General features: G+C 44.3%; 1 protein-coding gene and 1 long non-coding RNA gene across 3 annotated transcripts; one reads left to right on the top strand and one right to left on the bottom strand.

Moving 5' to 3' along the window:
* The first annotated feature begins 2,522 nt into the window (after positions 1-2,522).
* Positions 2,523-7,030, top strand: LOC125745821 (uncharacterized). Of its 2 annotated transcripts, XR_007398781.1 has the most exons (6): positions 2,523-2,588; positions 2,757-3,104; positions 5,001-5,351; positions 5,897-6,016; positions 6,504-6,550; positions 6,707-7,030. It is a non-coding gene; the product is annotated as an uncharacterized LOC125745821 (long non-coding RNA). The 2 variants fall into 2 exon arrangements; XR_007398780.1 differs by having other exon boundaries at positions 5,001-6,016.
* Positions 7,031-14,787: 7,757 nt separating this feature from the next.
* Positions 14,788-21,766, bottom strand: LOC125745796 (germinal-center associated nuclear protein-like). Its single transcript, XM_049019003.1, has 19 exons — positions 21,615-21,766; positions 21,272-21,495; positions 20,981-21,177; positions 20,791-20,891; positions 20,567-20,698; positions 20,370-20,483; positions 20,132-20,284; positions 19,852-20,049; positions 18,795-18,863; positions 18,584-18,718; positions 18,328-18,481; positions 17,853-18,117; positions 17,603-17,700; positions 17,138-17,528; positions 16,783-17,034; positions 16,570-16,699; positions 16,202-16,381; positions 15,956-16,106; positions 14,788-15,861 (listed from the first exon to the last, which is right to left on the bottom strand). The coding sequence occupies exons 1-19, from the start codon at positions 21,683-21,685 to the stop codon at positions 15,703-15,705; spliced, it is 3,174 nt and encodes a 1,057-aa protein (XP_048874960.1). The 5' UTR covers positions 21,686-21,766; the 3' UTR covers positions 14,788-15,702.
* Between the last annotated feature and the right edge of the window lie 259 nt (positions 21,767-22,025).

Raw genomic sequence — 22,025 nt, 5'->3', positions numbered from 1 at the left:
CAGTTCGCTCGAGGCTAACGTGGCTTTGGGAACGTGGTGTACCCGTCACCCATGCCAGGGAAGAAATCAAAACCGAAATGCTAGGAATATGGACTTCATCTTACGTCAAGCGTTTTCCCCTCCATTGACGCCCATAAAGAAAAGGCTTAAAGTCCATATTCCTAGCATTTCGGTTTTGATTTCTTGTCAGGTAAGTCTTTATGGCCAGATACATTCGCGAGAAATTTGGTGATTTGTGGTGACTGTTTTAATACATTAAGTTGCGTTACGCATTTTCACATTAAGCGTTTTAGAATGTCCCGTGGCAGGTATCCCCTTCTATTGCCCTAGGGAGGGTTGTAACCCTCGTCTGTATATTAATAAAGAATAATCCTTCTATTCCTGTCTCATGTATCTGGACCTCCCCAGCAATTTAACGAAATTTGGTGGCAGCGGTTACAAGTGAACCCGTTTAAGTTTAGCGCTCATACTTCCGTCCATATGTTTAAGACCCACCTTGGCTGACTTAGCTGACATGTCCTGATTTCATAATCTTCAAATTTGTAATCTTTTCTCCTTCATCTAACTCCATGTTTTTAACTTCTTGTCATTTTCTTGCCGTTTGACTCATAGAAAATTATCAGACTTAAATGACACGTCAGCCTGTGCAGACAGCGATTTCAATGTTTTAATAAATTGGCCAGCAGGTGGGGGCAGTGCTCAATTTCATTAATGCCATTCAGAAAACTTTCAGGCTTTATGTCTTAATGAACAGCCTAGAAAAGGACAAAGCATTATATTACTGATGCATACAGCAGATCCCCAACTCAGGCTGTGTTGCATATTCTTAACAGTGCTACAGTATGTTCACACAGCCAGTACAAACAAACTTGCAAGATCTAGACCAGGGGTCACCAACCTTTTTAAAACGGAGAGCTACTTCACGGGTACTGAGCCATACGAAGTTTGATATCAGTTTTAAACGCCCTCCTAAACATGTCTAAACTTCATGCATGATAAACATGTTTTAAATGCTTTTTTATATTCAATTTCAAATCTATATAAATGCAAATGTGATAGATTAGAAACAGGACAAAATAAAATTTTAGATGATGTTCGCTGGTGAGTTGTGCTATTTTATAGAACAGGTCCACGGGCAACTCATGTGGTCATTGGGGGCATCCTTGGGGCACCATGTTGGTGACCCCTTATCTAGACCTACCACATCAGGTAGGAAGGTGCCTATTTCTACCAACTATTCAGACCATCAGACCCAAACCATACATTCAGTCATGCACAGGCACTCCACCAGAGGGCTCTACATTCTGTCCTACATCTGCTCACCTGTTAGACCCACACTCAGTCTCCATCCTGATTTCTACCTACTACTCGGACTATCTCACCAAAACCAGTCCTGTGGCCTGTTCTATGAAGCGGGGTTACTGGCTTATTGGGGAAACTTGTCGGATTTCTTGATCGGGACCTTCAACTGCTCTGCCATAGAGAGCATCCTAACATGCTGCCTTACGGTCTGGTATGCGGGCTGCTGGTGGCCTCCTACCGCTCTGCCATAGAGAGCATCCTAACATACGGCCTTACGGTGTGGTATTCGGGCTGCTGGTGGCCTCTATGACTTTTTTTGTAGACAGTCCATCTGTGTGGTGCTGTTTGCACGAATTGTTTTGGGAAATGCACTTACAGTTTTGCAGATGTTAAGGGTGATTCCAGAAATGCATCAAAGCAACTGAGGAACTGCAATGTCACTGTACAGTTACTTATAATGGGCGCCAATGTAATGTGTAGAGTGGCAAATAAACTGATTCACCATTTACTCTCATGTACATCACTTAAAATGCTTGTTTTAAATGCAAATGTGTGAATGTAAATCTAAGCAGTAAAGCTACAATTTACATTCTGTTTGCATGGTGGAAAGAACATTTAATCTGCCTTTTAAGTGTGATTAGAAGATCTAATGCCTGTGTGCTTGTAATAAGATGGTCGCTGGTTCAAACCCAGCCACAGCACATCTCTGCGTCCTTGAGCGAGGCCCTTAACCCCCAGCTCACTGGGCATCACTATGGGTGGCTGCCCTTCGCAGACAACTTACTCTGTTTACTCTAAAAAAAAGAGAGCAAGTTGAGAGAGAAGTTAAGACAATTTCTCCACAGGGACCAATAAAGTATCAATTATTATTACTGTATGAGAGACTGTCTAATATCAGATAGATAACAGACTCATACTGTGCTGAGCTTGTCTGAGAGAGATGATTAGCAAATGCTCTCCCACAGTATCTCAGCACTCTGTACAAAGAACTTTATATGCTCAGTATCTGCTCCTGTTTATCTAATTGTTCTCATTTTAACTGGATGTTAAGGAGTAAATTAATAAACGTCATGTAAGTGCACATTAAAATGCTTTTTCACTGTTACTTAAGTTCCCATGTGAACAGCCAATCAGATCAGCCTGATGTGTGTCTCTCTGTTTCCTCTCTGTTTCCTGCCCTTTCATCCCGACCACGACCATGATCTCTCACTTAGCAGCAGAGCAGTTTATTCTAAACAGTGGAAGCACAAAAATGTTCAGACTCTTTGGTCTTCTCATTTTCATTAGTAAGGCCCTATAATATAAATTATTTTGGGATTTTAATATTTTCATTTATCTGTATGATGTGATCAGTGGAATTTGGCCATTTAATCTGCATCATAGTTAATAGTTATTTAGATTACTATTATATGTCTTATTTGATTATGATTTTTTTTGTTTTTCTGTTTTTGCAGACACTGCACTGACTACAGATGTTGTTCAGCCCAGTCACCTGATGAGGGTTCAGCTTGGAGACAGTGTGACCCTGACATGCTTCTGTCAAGGAGAAACAACTTTTGTTACTTTGTTTAAGCAAGCTGTTGGTCGGAAGCCCCAGCCCATGGCGAAAGCACTTCTCTACGTACCTGGTGAATTTTACAAGGAATATAAAAGCATAAAACGTTACTCCTTACTGAATGCAGAGGGGAGTTTTAACCTCACTATTTCTAACGTGGAGCCGTCAGATTCTGCAGTGTATTATTGTGCTGCTGTGTTTCTTCATGAGGTCACCTTCGGGAATGGAACCTTTGTCATAATCACAGGTAAATGAGATTCCAACTATTTTCATATTTGCTTTATTATAATGTCAGTAAGATTATTCCCTGCAAAATAATTTTGACAGTTTAGTTGTTTGTCAATATAAAATTAGCAAAGATACCTTATTGTCTGCTTTGTTCCATAAATGTTTTTCTAAACATCAAACAAAAATCATTCATTATTATTATTATTATTATTATTATACAATTTGTTGCATTTTGCTTGCTGTCAGCCAAAAGCCTAACCTTCTCTTTATACAGATGTTAATGTTACACATTGCAGCCTCTTTAAAACAAATAACATAAAAAAATGTTTGAGTTGTTATATACAGTATAGGACTGTGCAAAAATCTTAAGCAACAAAAGAAAATTATTTTTGACGTTATTTATCTGAGCAGTCAGTGTGTATTCACTCTGAAAAAAAAAATGCATGATTTAACATATGAACTAGGGATGTGCACCATTCAGAACTGATTTGAGAATGAAATTCTCAAATACGTATCCTAAAATTCAGGATTTTGAATACATATATGAACTTGAATTTCAGTTCATTTTGTTAATCTGAATTACATTTGAATTGTGGTTGAAAACAGGTTGTGGCATTGAAATTTATATTTGAATTTAAAGAAGAAGAACGAAAAAGGGTTTGGATTCAAATTCAAGTTCATATACGTACTGTAGGTGTAGCTTTTAACTAAAATATGAACTTTAATTTAAATATGAATTATACATAAACACATTAACATTGTTATACATCATTGTTATAAAAATGTCGTTTTGTAAAGAATGAAATAATGCAACATTTGAAGTGTCACCTAAAATAATAATTATACTGTCATTTTGTGCACCATGGTGGATCTGCTCATAGGAAGAGCTGAGTGTCTCTCCTTAAAAGTCAGTGTTGGCTGCAGTGACGGCAGTTTCTAACCTAAGAAACGTCCCAAACACTTTTCCTGCATCAAAAGTCAAACTAGTCCCTATTCCTGCCATGAAAGGTTCACATAATGTCACCGATACCTGAACCAACCATGTTTATCAGAGGATGCCAACCCTTTGGCTGCAGCTTTCTCTGCACACGCTGAGAGAGTCTTCAGTGTAGCAGGAAAAGATTTCAGGCCAGAAGATTGCAAATTAAATCATGAAACCTTTGAAGATATTATGCTGAATAAATGTAATAATAATGAAAAATTAGCAATGTGTATTGGAATAAAGCATAATTGTATTTGCCATGACGTTTTGCTTTTCGCTGTAGTGCTATGGTTGAACGGAAAAACTTACTTTTGTGTGCATAAGAAAATAAATAGGAGGAACTACGAAACCAAGTAATTCCTTTTACTATGTATACTTTTTCTTTAATGTTAAAAGATAGACAAACTAGTAATGGGCAAACAGCTCTTCGGCTCTTGAATTAAATTATGCAGGTACTACAGCAAAATGCTCAAAAATACCAAAACACATCAAGAGCTAAATATGCAAAAACAATAAATACCTTCCTGTGGAAAAGGGGCAACATAAACCAAATGTAAAGTCACGAAAATCATGAAAATATAAAGTACACTTTACACACTTCATTTCTTTGAATTGAAATTAATTATATTCATCTACCTTCATACATTAATACAAGACATTATATGATTATAATGTTTGTTATTATCATATAATTTTTATTTAGGTATTATGTAGGTGCAGTTAATGTATAGTGTTACCTGATATATACTAATAAGCAGTAATACAATAAAAAGAGAGAAGAATGTCAGCTGTTCTCCAAGAAGTTACTGATTTCTTGGATGGCTAGAAGAACATCGATTCAGTTCCCAAAAATCTGTAAGAACAATTTTTGAGGATCTGTATTTTCCATTGTTATTCTCAAAGGGCTGTCATCATGACTATTTTGCTTTTCAGGTAAAGACTCCAACAGCAGGACTGTGGTACAGCAGCCTGTGTCTGACACATTGCAGCCAGGAGACTCTGTGAGCCTGCAGTGTACGATAGAGACTGGGAGCTGTGCAGGAGAACACAGTGTTTACTGGTTCAGACATGGATCAGGAGAATCCCTTCCTGGAGTCATTTACAGCCATGGAAACAGCAGTGATGAGTGTGAGAAGAGCCCTGAGGCTGGATCTCCTACACGGAGCTGCGTCTACAGCCTCCCCAAGGGGAACCTCAGCCTCTCCGATGCTGGGACTTACTACTGCGCTGTGGCCATGTGTGGGGAGATGCTGTTTGGGAACGGCACATAGCTGGATATAGATGGTAACACCCAGTGTGGGGAGATGCTGTTTGGGAACGGCACACAGCTGGATATAGATGGTAGCACCCAGTGTGGAGAGTATATCTGCTTCAAAGTTTTATTTAGCTTATTCTGCTATTAAGACATTTATTTCTTTTTTTAATGTAATGAATTTTCTAATTTAAGTGCTTAAATTAAATTACACAGATGTTAATTTAATAATTATCCATCCATCCATCCATTTTCCAAACCGCTTATCCTATTGGGTCGCGGGGGGTCCGGAGCCTAATTTAATAATTATTTCAAATATTAATATCCATCCATCCATCCATTTTCCAAACCGCTTATCCTATTGGGTCGCGGGGGGTCCGGAGCCTAATTTAATAATTATTTCAAATATTAATATAAATTGTTAAAATGCAAAATACTAGAAGTTCATGTTAAAAATGGACTATTTACAAAACAACTGCTGTAATGTGTTATCGATTTGATCTTTAACTAATGTAATGTAAGCAAATGGGAAATGTGTCTCTATATCATTATGCTGAAATCTATCTCTTTGTTACAGGCTTTCAGAAGCTGCTGGATCCTCTTCACTCTGGCTTGCTGATAGTTTTATCTTGCAGCATTATTCTGAACGTTGCTCTCATTTGTATAAGATGTAAACTGACCTGTACACACTGTGCAGGTACGCTGCCCGGCTTTATGCACTCAGAAGGACAAAATGTAGATTTTAACAAATTATAGAAATATAAAATTGTTTTATGATAGATAACATTTTCATATTAAAACCACTCTTGCAGGTAATACAGTTTTAAAATCCATTATTAAATCTCACCTTATTTATATAAACCTTTTTGTACTGTAAGATTTACATTTTTGTATTATATCTTTCATATTTTGCAAAATCTATTGAAATATACATGTTGCAATAAGTTGCATATCAATAACTTTTATTACCAAGATCTCCTTTATAGCAATTTTATTATATATGATATATGAGAACAAATGACACGTATCCAAACATGCACACTTAAATTGACAGAAGTCATTTTTACTTTCATTTTTGAGACAAAAAGGATGTTGATTGCTTGAAAATTCGGAATGTTATCTGACCACGGTATGATACCGTGCGAAATTAAATAATATATTGATGTGTTATATATTTTAAACAGATGAAAAGAACAGTGATATATCAAAAGTGGAATGGTCACGCAAGCAAGTATGTAATAAATATTTCAAATTACAAATCGTCAGTAAAACAAATGAACCTCAGACTGATTTCCATCCTGGGATCAGCATTTTAAGTGCTATTTGTGAAAATAGGTAATAGCAAACCGATTTGATCCATCCAATTCTGCCATCTTTGTCTCCACAGTGCCATGACGAGGACACACTGAATTACGCTGCCCTGAACCTTAAGAAGCCAAAACCCAGGAGACAGAAGAAAGACGGGAATAATGACACTCTGTATTCTGACCTCCGCTACAGAGATTATGAATAAAGATGCTTCTCATTCATGTCAGTCACACAGAGTGTTCAGGGTGTAGCTTTAATAATGTTCAGAGGAGGGCAGGGGAGCCAGTGCTTCTGAGACTGAATCACGGGATTTTACGGAGCACCGGTGCTGAGTTTGGTGTCAGTGTGTTTGGGGCGCATTTTTACTGGAAGTGCAAATGTTCAAGCCAGACTGGGGGCTGAGGGAGGGGGAGAGGGGAGCCACAGAGATTATTTCTTCATGGCATGGGGGGGAATAAGCGGCTTTAATGTTGTGGAAAGGCTGAGTTGCTGCAATCAGTTCTTTGATGTCACACATGCTTACTTGTCTCCCTTGTGTACCATGCTGAATGGTTTGGGGCAAACGCACAGGGACTGATCGATTATATTAAACAGATGAAAGAAACTGAATGAAAATTTCAAGTGTTCTTAAATTACGTTTTTCATTTAATTGTGTGTTCTGGATGTATTTTTGAGTATATACATGTACCTGTATATGTACCTGTATATATACCTGTGTCGTTAATAACGATGTGGATAATTAAGAAAGAGGAGTTTTGTTTCTTGCTCCCTGTCTTGTTACTTGGCTCACAAACATACACACACATAGACACACACACAAACATACACAGACACACAAACACACACACACATAGACACACACACACACAAACACACATGCACACATGCACACACACACACTGCTACGGCTCTGTAAGAACACTACCATGCTCTTTTGTGTGAGTGGGGTGGGGGGTGTTAAATAAGATGAAAATGACAATGGCTGTACTTTTGTTATGTCAGTTGTGTTTCTATAGTCATTGTATCATATTCCACAAGCTTTTTATTCTACAAGATGTACAAGCCAGTCAGTGTATTCAGTGGGGTGTTCAGGAGTCATTAGGTTCTGAAAAATGTCTTGCATTTAAAACATAATGTACTTTTGAATACTTAAGTATTTTTAGATGCAAATACTCCAGTACTTTAACTGAAGTAAAAAATTAACTGAAAAACTTTGAGTATTATTTGACGAGGAGTATCTATACTTAACTCAAGTAGTGAAGTTGTGTACTTTGTCCACCTCTGTCCAAAAGTGACATACAGCTGTAAGCTGTTTGGGTTTGTTTGTCTGCTGAGTGCTTCTCTGCAGTGCTGCAGATGTTTCCACTGGTTAGATGCAGCTCAGGAAGACTGACCCACTGACTGCACTGTGCTGGACTCACTTTGCAAAGAGTAAAAACCACACAGACAGAACAATATCTGCTTCTTGTAAGACCCTGTTTCCTCTCTACCTCACCCAGGTCACGCTTTCAAGTATTCAGCCTAAGTTATTTTATCCAAACAAGCCACCATTATTATTCATGCAGCTGGACATTTGACTGGAGCACATGATTGCTACATATCACTACTGTACATGGAACGGAATGTACAGTTTTCACAACAGAACTTTAGAAAAGCAAAATTCTCATCAGTCCACATCTCTAACCACCACACATCCTAGGGCTCCCATTTATAATGGTACATTTTTGTTTTATTCACATTCTTTTTCATCACACAGATAAACACCATCCATTAATCTTACAGCATGTATCCTGGTCAGGGTGATGGGGACGACACCACCTATATCGAGTGTGATTTAAGGCCAAGACCTTAAAAGGGAGAGTCAAGACTGAGGCTTGTTACAAGAGCAGTGGGGCACAAAACAACAAACAACATCATTATGAATGTAAAAGAAATGGATGTATATATAAATATAGGGTAATAATAGAAACAAAAAATAAGAATATATTACATACAGAGGAATATTATAGGAATATTAAAATTAACTTATACACAATCCTTAACTTATACACAATCCTATTGCATGTAACATTATTGCTCATGTGCCAGATATTAGCCTCCCAAAGGAAGCTGCCACACAGGGCATAATGCACTGGCTCAATGCAACACTGCACATCAGTGAATAAGGAGGAACAATATTGCAGATCAGCAGCAGATAGAAACTGTATCAGAAGACAGTGAACAGGGGAAAAGTTCAATGAGCAGAGTGCAGATTATAAAGCCTGACTGCTGTGGGGCCCAATGACCTGCGGTACCGTTCTGTCACACGCCGGGTGTCTGAGTCTCTTACTGAAGGAGCTGCCCTTACGGGCCTCCATAGTCTGCTGGGGGGGTGAGAGGTGTCACATAAAATTGATGACAGCCTTGTTATCAGCCTGCTCTCATCCATCTACTCTACAGTGCCAAGGGACGCTCCTCCCTGATGATGAGAGGAGTCTAAGCATGTGGACATTTGGGATAATGTGAGTTCAGAACTGGATGGTCAGCTGTACGACTTCCAGTCTGTAGGCAGACTCATCACCTTCTGATTTCTTTACATAAACATTGACTTCATTGATATTGTTATTGATTTATCGACAGACCATCATACGTTTTAGACGTTATAATAACAACACTCTATTGATCCCCAAAGAGAGAAATTCTCTCCTTGCCTGCCCCCTCTTACTGTCCATGATACACAAGCACATATGTAGAAAAACGTCAGCTTGGAAGCCAAGGCTGGACTTAACCTACTCCTTAGGGTTCAACTGGTAACTGCCCCATGGCCGAGCGGTCTCAAGCCTCCTGCGCAGCGAAAATGGCCTTTCAAAGTAAGGGGTATTCTGTTCTCCGAAGTAAGGCGTGGGTTCGAATCCAACCTCCGACAAAAGTTCTTCAATCGCTACAGCAGAATTTGAGCAACTGCTTGGCTTTAATTGCTTTGTTTTATTTTTGCGTTTCAGGCAAAACTACATAACACTTAAAGACACTACGGGCATGTAAATGGAGAACGAAATTATAGTTATACCGAATCTCCTACACACGATACCAAGGTTACCAACTTTGGTCAGCTGACCGGAGTGAGACGTTCAATTCCCGTAAGACTTCTTTGCGCCAGCCTGAGAGTCTGAAAACACGTCACACCAGGTGCATGAGAGATGGAAACCTGGGATATTCAGTCGAATCAGATCAAATATGACGCTAAGTTAGTACTAAGTTAAAATATGTTCCGGACTTGTAACATGCACCCATGATTTGGAACAGTCAGCAGGCTGTCTCTGGCCACGCCCCCTACACTCGGTCCGGCCCCTGGCTTTTCCTGAATTCTGATTTCTTTACATAAACATTGACTTCATTGATATTGTTATTGATTTATCGACAGACCATCATACGTTTTAGACATTATAATAACAACACTCTATTGATCCCCAAAGAGAGAAATTCTCTCCTTGCCTGCCCCCTCTTACTGTGCATGATACACAAGCACATATGTAGAAAAACGTCAGCTTGGAAGCCAAGGCTGGACTTAACCTACTCCTTAGGGTTCAACCAGTAACTGCCCCATGGCCGAGCGGTCTCAAGCCTCCTGCGCAGCGAAAATAGCCTTTCAAAGTAAGGGGTATTCTGTTCTCCGAAGTAAGGCGTGGGTTCGAATCCAACCTCCGACAAAAGTTCTTCAATCGCTACAGCAGAATTTGAGCAACTGCTTGGCTTTAATTGCTTTGTTTTATTTTTGCGTTTCAGGCAAAACTACATAACACTTAAAGACACTACGGGCATGTAAATGGAGAACGAAATTATAGTTATACCGAATCTCCTACACACAATACCAAGGTTACCAACTTTGGTCAGCTGACCGGAGTGAGACGTTCAATTCCCGTAAAACTTCTTTGCGCCAGCCTGAGAGTCTGAAAACACGTCACACCAGGTGCATGAGAGATGGAAACCTGGGATATTCAGTCGAATCAGATCAAATATGACGCTAAGTTAGTACTAAGTTAAAATATGTTCCGGACTTGTAACATGCACCCATGATTTGGAACAGTCAGCAGGCTGTCTCTGGCCACGCCCCCTACACTCGGTCCGGCCCCTGGCTTTTCCTGAATTCTGATTTCTTTACATAAACATTGACTTCATTGATATTGTTATTGATTTATCGACAGACCATCATACGTTTTAGACGTTATAATAACAACACTCTATTGATCCCCAAAGAGAGAAATTCTCTCCTTGCCTGCCCCCTCTTACTGTCCATGATACACAAGCACATATGTAGAAAAACGTCAGCTTGGAAGCCAAGGCTGGACTTAACCTACTCCTTAGGGTTCAACCGGTAACTGCCCCATGGCCGAGCGGTCTCAAGCCTCCTGCGCAGCGAAAATGGCCTTTCAAAGTAAGGGGTATTCTGTTCTCCGAAGTAAGGCGTGGGTTCGAATCCAACCTCCGACAAAAGTTCTTCAATCGCTACAGCAGAATTTGAGCAACTGCTGGGCTTTAATTGCTTTGTTTTATTTTTGCGTTTCAGGCAAAACTACATAACACTTAAAGACACTACGGGCATGTAAATGGAGAACGAAATTATAGTTATACCGAATCTCCTACACACAATACCAAGGTTACCAACTTTGCTCAGCTGACCGGAGTGAGACGTTCAATTCCCGTAAGACTTCTTTGCGCCAGCCTGAGAGTCTGAAAACACGTCACACCAGGTGCATGAGAGATGGAAACCTGGGATATTCAGTCGAATCAGATCAAATATGACGCTAAGTTAGTACTAAGTTAAAATATGTTCCGGACTTGTAACATGCAACCATGATTTGGAACAGTCAGCAGGCTGTCTCTGGCCACGCCCCCTACACTCGGTCCGGCCCCTGGCTTTTCCTGAATTCTGATTTCTTTACATAAACATTGACTTCATTGATATTGTTATTGATTTATCGACAGACCATCATACGTTTTAGACGTTATAATAACAACACTCTATTGATCCCCAAAGAGAGAAATTCTCTCCTTGCCTGCCCCCTCTTACTGTCCATGATACACAAGCACATATGTAGAAAAACGTCAGCTTGGAAGCCAAGGCTGGACTTAACCTACTCCTTAGGGTTCAACCGGTAACTGCCCCATGGCCGAGCGGTCTCAAGCCTCCTGCGCAGCGAAAATGGCCTTTCAAAGTAAGGGGTATTCTGTTCTCCGAAGTAAGGCGTGGGTTCGAATCCAACCTCCGACAAAAGTTCTTCAATCGCTACAGCAGAATTTGAGCAACTGCTTGGCTTTAATTGCTTTGTTTTATTTTTGCGTTTCAGGCAAAACTACATAACACTTAAAGACACTACGGGCATGTAAATGGAGAACGAAATTATAGTTATACCGAATCTCCTACACACAATACCAAGGTTACCAACTTTGGTCAGCTGACCGGAGTCAGACGTTCAATTCCCGTAAGACTTCTTTGCGCCAGCCTGAGAGTCTGAAAACACGTCACACCAGGTGCATGAGAGATGGAAACCTGGGATATTCAGTCGAATCAGATCAAATATGACGCTAAGTTAGTACTAAGTTAAAATATGTTCCGGACTTGTAACATGCACCCATGATTTGGAACAGTCAGCAGGCTGTCTCTGGCCACGCCCCGTACACTCGGTCCGGCCCCTGGCTTTTCCTGAATTCTGATTTCTTTACATAAACATTGACTTCATTGATATTGTTATTGATTTATCGACAGACCATCATACGTTTTAGACGTTATAATAACAACACTCTATTGATCCCCAAAGAGAGAAATTCTCTCCTTGCCTGCCCCCTCTTACTGTCCATGATACACAAGCACATATGTAGAAAAACGTCAGCTTGGAAGCCAAGGCTGGACTTAACCTACTCCTTAGGGTTCAACCGGTAACTGCCCCATGGCCGAGCGGTCTCAAGCCTCCTGCGCAGCGAAAATGGCCTTTCAAAGTAAGGGGTATTCTGTTCTCCGAAGTAAGGCGTGGGTTCAAATCCAACCTCCGACAAAAGTTCTTCAATCGCTACAGCAGAATTTGAGCAACTGCTTGGCTTTAATTGCTTTGTTTTATTTTTGCGTTTCAGGCAAAACTACATAACACTTAAAGACACTACGGGCATGTAAATGGAGAACGAAATTATAGTTATACCGAATCTCCTACACACAATACCAAGGTTACCAACTTTGGTCAGCTGACCGGAGTCAGACGTTCAATTCCCGTAAGACTTCTTTGCGCCAGCCTGAGAGTCTGAAAACACGTCACACCAGGTGCATGAGAGATGGAAACCTGGGATATTCAGTCGAATCAGATCAAATATGACGCTAAGTTAGTACTAAGTTAAAATATGTTCCGGACTTGTAACATGCACCCATGATTTGGAACAGTCAGCAGGCTGTCTCTGGCCACGCCCCCTACACTCGGTCCGGCCCCTGGCTTTTCCTGAATTCTGATTTCTTTACATAAACATTGACTTCATTGATATTGTTATTGATTTATCGACAGACCATCATACGTTTTAGACGTTATAATAACAACACTCTATTGATCCCCAAAGAGAGAAATTCTCTCCTTGCCTGCCCCCTCTTACTGTCCATGATACACAAGCACATATGTAGAAAAACGTCAGCTTGGAAGCCAAGGCTGGACTTAACCTACTCCTTAGGGTTCAACCGGTAACTGCCCCATGGCCGAGCGGTCTCAAGCCTCCTGCGCAGAGAAAATGGCCTTTCAAAGTAAGGGGTATTCTGTTCTCCGAAGTAAAGCGTGGGTTCGAATCCAACCTCCGACAAAAGTTCTTCAATCGCTACAGCAGAATTTGAGCAACTGCTTGGCTTTAATTGCTTTGTTTTATTTTTGCGTTTCAGGCAAAACTACATAACACTTAAAGACACTACGGGCATGTAAATGGAGAACGAAATTATAGTTATACCGAATCTCCTACACACAATACCAAGGTTACCAACTTTGGTCAGCTGACCGGAGTCAGACGTTCAATTCCCGTAAGACTTCTTTGCGCCAGCCTGAGAGTCTGAAAACACGTCACACCAGGTGCATGAGAGATGGAAACCTGGGATATTCAGTCGAATCAGATCAAATATGACGCTAAGTTAGTACTAAGTTAAAATATGTTCCGGACTTGTAACATGCACCCATGATTTGGAACAGTCAGCAGGCTGTCTCTGGCCACGCCCCCTACACTAGGTCCGGCCCCTGGCTTTTCCTGAATTCTGATTTCTTTACATAAACATTGACTTCATTGATATTGTTATTGATTTATCGACAGACCATCATACGTTTTAGACGTTATAATAACAACACTCTATTGATCCCCAAAGAGAGAAATTCTCTCCTTGCCTGCCCCCTCTTACTGTCCATGATACACAAGCACATATGTAGAAAAACGTCAGCTTGGAAGCCAAGGCTGGACTTAACCTACTCCTTAGGGTTCAACCGGTAACTGCCCCATGGCCGAGCGGTCTCAAGCCTCCTGCGCAGCGAAAATGGCCTTTCAAAGTAAGGGGTATTCTGTTCTCCGAAGTAAGGCGTGGGTTCGAATCCAACCTCCGACAAAAGTTCTTCAATCGCTACAGCAGAATTTGAGCAACTGCTTGGCTTTAATTGCTTTGTTTTATTTCTGCGTTTCAGGCAAAACTACATAACACTTAAAGACACTACGGGCATGTAAATGGAGAACGAAATTATAGTTATACCGAATCTCCTACACACAATACCAAGGTTACCAACTTTGGTCAGCTGACCGGAGTCAGACGTTCAATTCCCGTAAGACTTCTTTGCGCCAGCCTGAGAGTCTGAAAACACGTCACACCAGGTGCATGAGAGATGGAAACCTGGGATATTCAGTCGAATCAGATCAAATATGACGCTAAGTTAGTACTAAGTTAAAATATGTTCCGGACTTGTAACATGCACCCATGATTTGGAACAGTCAGCAGGGGGGGGGGAGGGATTATCTGCTCCCTGCATTTAAAAGTGCATAACAGAATTACATGACAGTGAGCGCAGGGGCAGGTAGACAGTTTTCTGCTTGTTGAAATAATATCAGAGGAAGCAGTTCATAATGAACATCATACAGAATACAGGAAGTCCCCAGAATAGAAGATCCATCCTAAGTCAGTCTTAAAGTCAAATTTATTGGTGTGAGAAGAGTAATACTACAGAACATTATAGTACAGTAATATTAAAAATAACTGCATACAGTACTGTACCTCAAGCCCACGAAAGAATAAAGCAGGGTGATGTTTTCATGAGCATCATAAAGTAATGCATATGTTTGATATTAAAAATAGTTTTAAACTAAATTAGTATGATAGGATCTATGGCCATCTGCTTTTAAATGCAAAATATCTTAGCTACATCAAGTCAGTCGAATATTCTTAACCAGCAGACTGTCTGTACATATGCAGATGGCTCCCTGCTGCCACCTGTAGGGCATCCACGGGCATATTTTCTTAAAAACCAGCCAGCCAGTTTATAAAAGGAACTCAGTGGCAGACTGCTTAGTGAACTGCTGTGATCTTCAGTTCAATTACATGAACTTTCTTTAAGAATCTAAAAAAAGACATACTTTTGCAATGGTGTACAATGCAGATATTACCTAAATTGTTAATTTTGACCAACAATACACAAGGTTAAAGAAACAGCAGTAACAACCCCACGTATGAGAGTCTAATATGGGCAAATAACGTCACAGGTTTTAAAGATTCTGCAGCAAATTGTGATTCAATTTAAAAGTACAATAAACAAAGTTTCATGATGGAAAAAAAACAAAGAAATAGCCATGGGTTTCTAAATACAATAACATTTTAATATTTAAAATTTGCACAAAAAAAAAAACCCTAAAAAACTGTCCATTTCCTATGACATGTTTTTCCCCCAGTTACAACACTCCCAATGTTGTGTAAATTACTGTACATCATACTCTTCAAAGCAATATATGCACAAGTACCACACAACTAAATATACTGCAGAAATCAGGCATAAGAGAGACAACTTGTGGCAGTCAACGGCAGACATCAGGTGGGTCACATGACACTCAGTCATCAACAATGTCCAGAAGGCAGCTTAGCTTCAGCTCACATGCGAGCTCCTCCTCCCGGCTTGCAGAGATCAGCTGCTCCAGCTCCTGTAGACGCCTCGCCATAGAACTGGCAGCTCCCCTGGCCTGGTCACTGCGGACACTGCGCTCCTTCTGCTACAAAAATGGGCACAGAAACAGTCTCAACTGATGAGCACAGGGTACTTGGGGTCTTAAAATGTGAGCAACTGTGTAGGCACAGGGTCAATACCAGGGCAAGTGCAGGTGGGGCAGCCATCTTTGGGGAGGGCACTACGATCTCCGGTACAGACAGTAACGAAGAAGGCAAGAAAAGTGGTGAGGAGGAAGAGGAAGGGCCCAGGGACTCGACGTCAAGCCAGGTACGCAGCTGGTCCTCGAACCTGCAGATCCAAGTCAAACAGGAAATGGCTCAATGTTTATGCCACAACTCACATGAGAGAGTACACGTGTGTAGCATGTCTGTTCTCTGTCAGACCTGCGGCTCTGTTCTTTCTCCTCCTCAATGCGAGCCAGGAGGTCCTGGGGGCTGGAGGCAGCATCCAAAACAGGGGCAACACCGGATCCGGACTCAGGGTCCTCAACCATGCTGTGAAACAGCTTCTGTTGAAGACGTGGCCTGGCCATTCGAGGATGAGGCCACATGCTCTGGTGACACCTGCAATGGCAGAGACTTTGGATAAGAAGCCAGTATTGTACACCACTCTTGGGGATATGAGCAAGACTGGAAGCTGATGGCTTTCCCTCTTCTTCCATTTAATAGTAAATAATATTCATTAAATCTGCAGGTCACTGTTAACAGTCTATCTGGAATGTGTTAGATTTACATGGCTGGCTGGCTCTTACCCTGCCTTCCCCTGCTGCTTGTCCCTGTGCGTCTGCTTTACGGCATCCACCCAGCAGGACGGCGGTATGAAGCCCTGCAGCCCATCGCTCAGGAAATACACCGGGATTTCTCCGTCGTCACTGATGACATCTGAAGATGGTGGGATAGGTTCACACCTGCATGGCATCCCCAGTAGGCCCCCCCAAACGTCAGACCCACCCCACCCCCCTCACCTTCACTCACGGGGCACCCAGGAGGGTTCCAGTCCCGGAGTTGGTGCTCTACACAGAGCATGACAATTTCGTCCCAGGGCACCTCCCAGAAAGTGGGCTCCTTGTCCGGCCCCCCACCTCGGCCCACACAGTCCTGACGCAGCCTCTCCAAAAGGTTCTCCAACTGGGACATAAGGAGTGGCTGGCTGTGGCGGGACCATGGGATTTGAGATACGTACTGGAAGATGGAGGCAACCAGCTGGCTCCAAGGAGCTGGGTGGGGGGAGCGGTGGCAGCAGCAGAAATTTAAGGAAACAGACTAAGAAGCAGCCACTTAGCAAGAAGTCCGAATTCCGAATCTGAGGCATGGACATACCCCCCACGGCTGGCAGCGGCCAGTCGGGCAGCCGCAGGCTCAGGACTGCCCCCTGGAGCCACTCCAGGTGCTCAGCCGAGTTCCAGAGCAGATGTGGTAGGCAGTCACCACCCCCTGGCACCGAGAACTCTGCCACGGGCCAGGAGAGGCCAGCCAGACTCGGGGACGACACAAGGCCAGCCAAGAAAGCCAGGACAGTGTTGTAGAGGCCGATGACGGGTGCAGGGCCCTGGGAGGGCAGTCCCGCCATGTCACGGTCCCTCCGATCACGGTGAAGCCTACCAGCAAACTCGCGGCAGAGCCCGGCCTCCACAACCTGCACCAACGTCTGCGAGACGAGCCGGGCTGGTGCCGTGGAGCGGGCAGCGAGCCACCTGACGGCATGGCGGATCTGCGGGGATACGGGGGTGATAGTCAATGGGATGGTTCAATCTTACCGAGGCCAGCGACAACATGCACACTCACCTGCTCGGATCCTTGGGGTTCGTTCGTGGTCTCGGGGATATGGACGAACATGTACTCTGAAATCAAACCTTCCTCAATGAGTGTCTGAAGCATCAGGTCTTACAGGGAAAGGAAACCGATGGTCAGACAGGAGGAACAAACCAACTGTATTAGCTCTGCATACGTAAACATAGCCTCAAGAGAAATGCTATAAGTAAAGTAAGCGAATCCCACGCGACACCTGTTGTCATAGACACGGTTAGTGTCACACCTTCCTCTAGCCGTTCATCGCTGGCCCTGTGCCCAGCCTGCCCTGGGACCACCACCACCAGAGGAAGGGCCTGTGGCCAGGCATTAGCCTGCTGGATCTGCCGGAGCTGCAGCAGGGCGGATAACAGGAAGATGTCCCCGTCTTCCTCATCAGCCCCGGGACTGACTGCCGAGGGCAGCAGCATCAGCAGGGCGCCCATGCCCATCAGCCCCTTCCGCTTCTCCAATGCCAACTGGCCTTCCTCGCTGAGGGGCCCGCGGGCCACCTGACCCACAGTGAGAAACATGGCCTCACTTCCTGCACTTGCACCCTTCGCAAACATCTGTGTTACCACAGGACCTGCTAATATCACATAGTGCCAGACTATGCTAGGCTATGTTAAGCTATGCTAGACTAACATTAATGACAGAACATGCAACACAGGGGCATGAAGCCTGTCGATATTCATCGGCAAGTTCCCCCCTATCTGCCACACCTTCACACACACGTGCACTGTGTGCATGCGCTCCCCCACGCTCCGCAGGCCGCTGCTGATGCTCAAGGTTTGCATGTGTCCGTTGGGGACCATCTCCCTGTGTTCTTGCTTCTCCGAGTTACCGAATTTGGACTCCAGCCATTCTGTCAAAATCCTGCATCAGAGATGGGAGGGGGGCACAAATGTAAGCTCCAGGACCTCTAAACCCAACTAACACCCAATCCCTCCCCGAACGACACCCAGTTCCCCCACTTACTGGTTAGCAACACTGGCATCTCTTTCATGATCACTTGGCAACAAGAGGGCTGCCTTCCAGAAGATTGTGTCAGATGGGTTCGAGACGCTTGCTGCCACCAGACTGAGCAGGTCCAGTGGCCCCCACACAGATTCGCTGAAGTGGATGGAGATGTAGATGAGCACATGGAGAGTGATGGATGGCTAACAGCTACTCTACAGTAGCACCATACCTCAGGAGCTGCTGGTAGAACAAGTGGACCTTCATCTGATGCTCGGTTTCCCTTCGCATCTTCGCCAACCTGCAGAAGGCAGCAGAGTGTCAGCATCGGTACACTTAACACTACAGCAAATCAATGGCCAGCAAAATAAACGGACAGGACGGAAGTCATTTTGGGAAGTACTGTCTAATTCAGCAGAGGTGCCCCGATCCAATATTCAAGATACCTAATCAGACGGATCGGACATCGGCCACATGTGACCGATCCATGTTCAATAATTATTTAGTTATTGCCAGTCTATTTCTTCTTATACTGAGTGGTACAATCAAATCGCACAACAGCTTTCCCCCCTTTTTTATTTTTTGTGGCATTCAAGCTGAACGTTAACGCTTCCTCGGTTTTTTGACACTCAGTGTGTGTGAGTGCAGTGACTTCCCCTGCTATGACGTCATGTGCATGTCCTTTGTAGTGGAAGGATCAGGTGATGGTAGCAAATGCAACTTGCATGCTTGCGAAGCAAACTAACATGTCTAAAACCTGGAAGAATTTTATGCTTGAAACAACCAGTAGCACAGCGATTTGCGATCTTTGTAAAAACAAAGTAACATTCAGTGGAAAATCCCACTAATAGTGCACTCAATTAAGGCAATGCAAGTAATATGAAAAAAAGCGATGGATTTGGAAGCCAGCTTGGGCTGTTTTGCGCACTCGCTATAGCTTGATACACGAGGTGCTGCTATCACAGTGAAAAGTGACGCATGCCACTTGGGTGTACTTGTGAAGATATTCAAACAACTGCAAAATGTCTCAAAAATGCTCAATACAAGATGCACAAAAGAGGTGGAACAGTATCTTATGTATGTTTCTTGTGGGCTAATTAAAACTTCTTTTCCATTTGTATTTACTAGCTTGGAAAAAAAAAAAAAGAGCTTTGGTACTGGATCATACTCATAATCAGCCAATACCTTATGTTCAGGTATCAGGATTATATTGGCACTGAAAAAGTGGGATCGGTGCACCTCTATTATGAATATTATGTCAGCATTATTATGCTGTGAGAGAGATGTACCTGGTGCAGGAAACAGAGAGGTCCCCAGCGTGCCCCAGGTTGACCACGCCCCGGGCCAGCCTGTCCAGGCAGGGTGAGGGGGGGGCACTGGGGGCCAAGGCCTGCAGCCTGAAGCGGGGGTCCACACAGCCAGGGGCAGCAGGAAAATCACGCATCTGTCGCTTCAGCTGCCTGCGCACGGCCGCCACATCACGCCACCTGCAACACATGCACAGGGTGAAGCCCGGTTGTCGGCGAGCATGTGGGCAAAATATCTGGTCCCCTTACCACTGCCCCTTACCTTTTGATGAACCTGCGTATACTCAGAAGCTCTGCTTCCAGGACGTCTTGGGCCAGCAGGGTGAGCTCACCACACAGCGTCTCCTCCAGCAGTACCTCACACACGTCTTGTGAGCTGCGAGCCACACATTCTGCCTGCTCTTCTTGGGCACGCCTGGCACGAAGGGGCATGCGTTCAGCCTATATACAGTTATCTGAACACTCTCTATGACCTCTGATCCCCCTTGGCTCACCAGTACCTGATCTCTGTTGAGGCAGTCTCCACGATGCAGTCGCGCAGCACCTCCTGTGTGATCTCGGCACACAGTGTCTTGCTGAGCCGGGCCAGGAGCTCCTCGTGTTCCTGCTTTCTCCTGACAGAGACAGGCCCATCAGATGGCACATCCCCTCAAAATGCACCCACCCCTCCTCCCCAGCCCAGACAGGTGAGGCCTACCTGGCTTCCTCCATCCTGCGCTTCTCCTCAGCGATATGCTCCCTCTCTGCCTGGATCTCGGCAGCAGAAACCTCCCGCAGCATCTGCTCCACCACCTCACTCAGCACTGCCTCCACCTGGCCGTTGCACATGCTGCAACAACCCATCCACATCACCAAACTGGTGTTGGTTGAGTGTGACAACCCTCTAGAGGCCACTGCTCCCTATCTGGCTCACGCTCCTACCTGAGTGCAGCAGAGATGTACTCGGCTCCGGTGGCAGCCACGTCAGCCACCTCGGCCTGCACTACCTCCTCCAGCATGGCCTCTACCTCCGTGGCGATGTCCTGCAAGGGGGGGGGGGTTATTTGTCATTACTATGGCAATACCAACACACTGCTACTGGGTTGACACGCAGCAATGAGCAATCTATCACCTGCTCTGTGTAAACGGGCTCCGGTGGGGGAGGCGTAGGTGGGGCGACTGGTGGTGCCTCCGACGGAGATGCCCCAAGTGCTCCACTCTCCTCTCTACCAGGGAGGCCAGCTGACTCCGCTGGGTCGCTCAGCATCTTGGATCGGTGCTGGAGGGCCCGCGCATCCAGCTCAATGGGGGGCCTCTGAGGGGAGGCTGCTACAGCGTGGGCAGGAAAAATGACAAAATTACAATCAGAGGCCAGAAGGTGGACGAAGCGTAACAGTTAGCGGAAGGTGGAGTGCAGACGCACCAGCCCTGGGCACACTGCCTGCCTCCGCTGGCTGCCCATCCCCACGGTACTTGTTGCGGCTGTCAAAGCTGTTGACGGGTGTGTGTTGGGGTGGGTTGGGCAGTGGCGCGCCGTTGACCACTTGGCCCACCAGCACCTCCCGCTTCCTTGCGATGGCCACAGAGCGCTTTGGACGTGGCTGGATCTCAGGCTCCTGGTACGCTGTCCGGCTTAGCTCCACCATGCTAGGGGGAGGGCAGAGCTTCAATAAAATATACCACCCATCATAGATTAGCACCCCCATCAGAGATAAGCCACCCTGCCCCCAACACAAAAGGGACAACGAAGCACAGCCCAGCCTTACCCTGCATCGACCGCGAGCCCATACTGCAGCGCGAGGTCCGAAGCCTCGCCGGCATTCTGGAACATGAGCATCCGGACCAGGTCTTCGACCGGGAATGTGGTGGAACCACGGGAGCTGTAGGCCACATTCAGGGCCCGCAGAGCCTCACGGCGCACCTGTAGGGGGCACCAGAGCGGTCCAGGTAAGTGAGGTATTGGGGCTGATGAGGATGTAGGGAGCGGAGCAACGGCTCCCCCACCTGGCCAGTAGGGGGCATAGCAGCCAAAGAACTCAGTTTGACTTTAATGTCACGAATCCGAGCCTGAGGTAAAGAGTTTCATTACCAGATGACCTAACATAACTGTTAGGTTGAAGAAACAGTTGTTAATCATTTCTGTATGATCAGCAATGAGTGTAAATATATATGTATAC

Source organism: Brienomyrus brachyistius, chromosome 7 (assembly GCF_023856365.1).
Source record: "Brienomyrus brachyistius isolate T26 chromosome 7, BBRACH_0.4, whole genome shotgun sequence".
NCBI classification, from domain to species: Eukaryota; Metazoa; Chordata; class Actinopteri; order Osteoglossiformes; family Mormyridae; genus Brienomyrus; species Brienomyrus brachyistius.
Note: the sequence above shows the minus strand (reverse complement) of the source record. Positions and strands in the feature narration are given on the sequence as shown.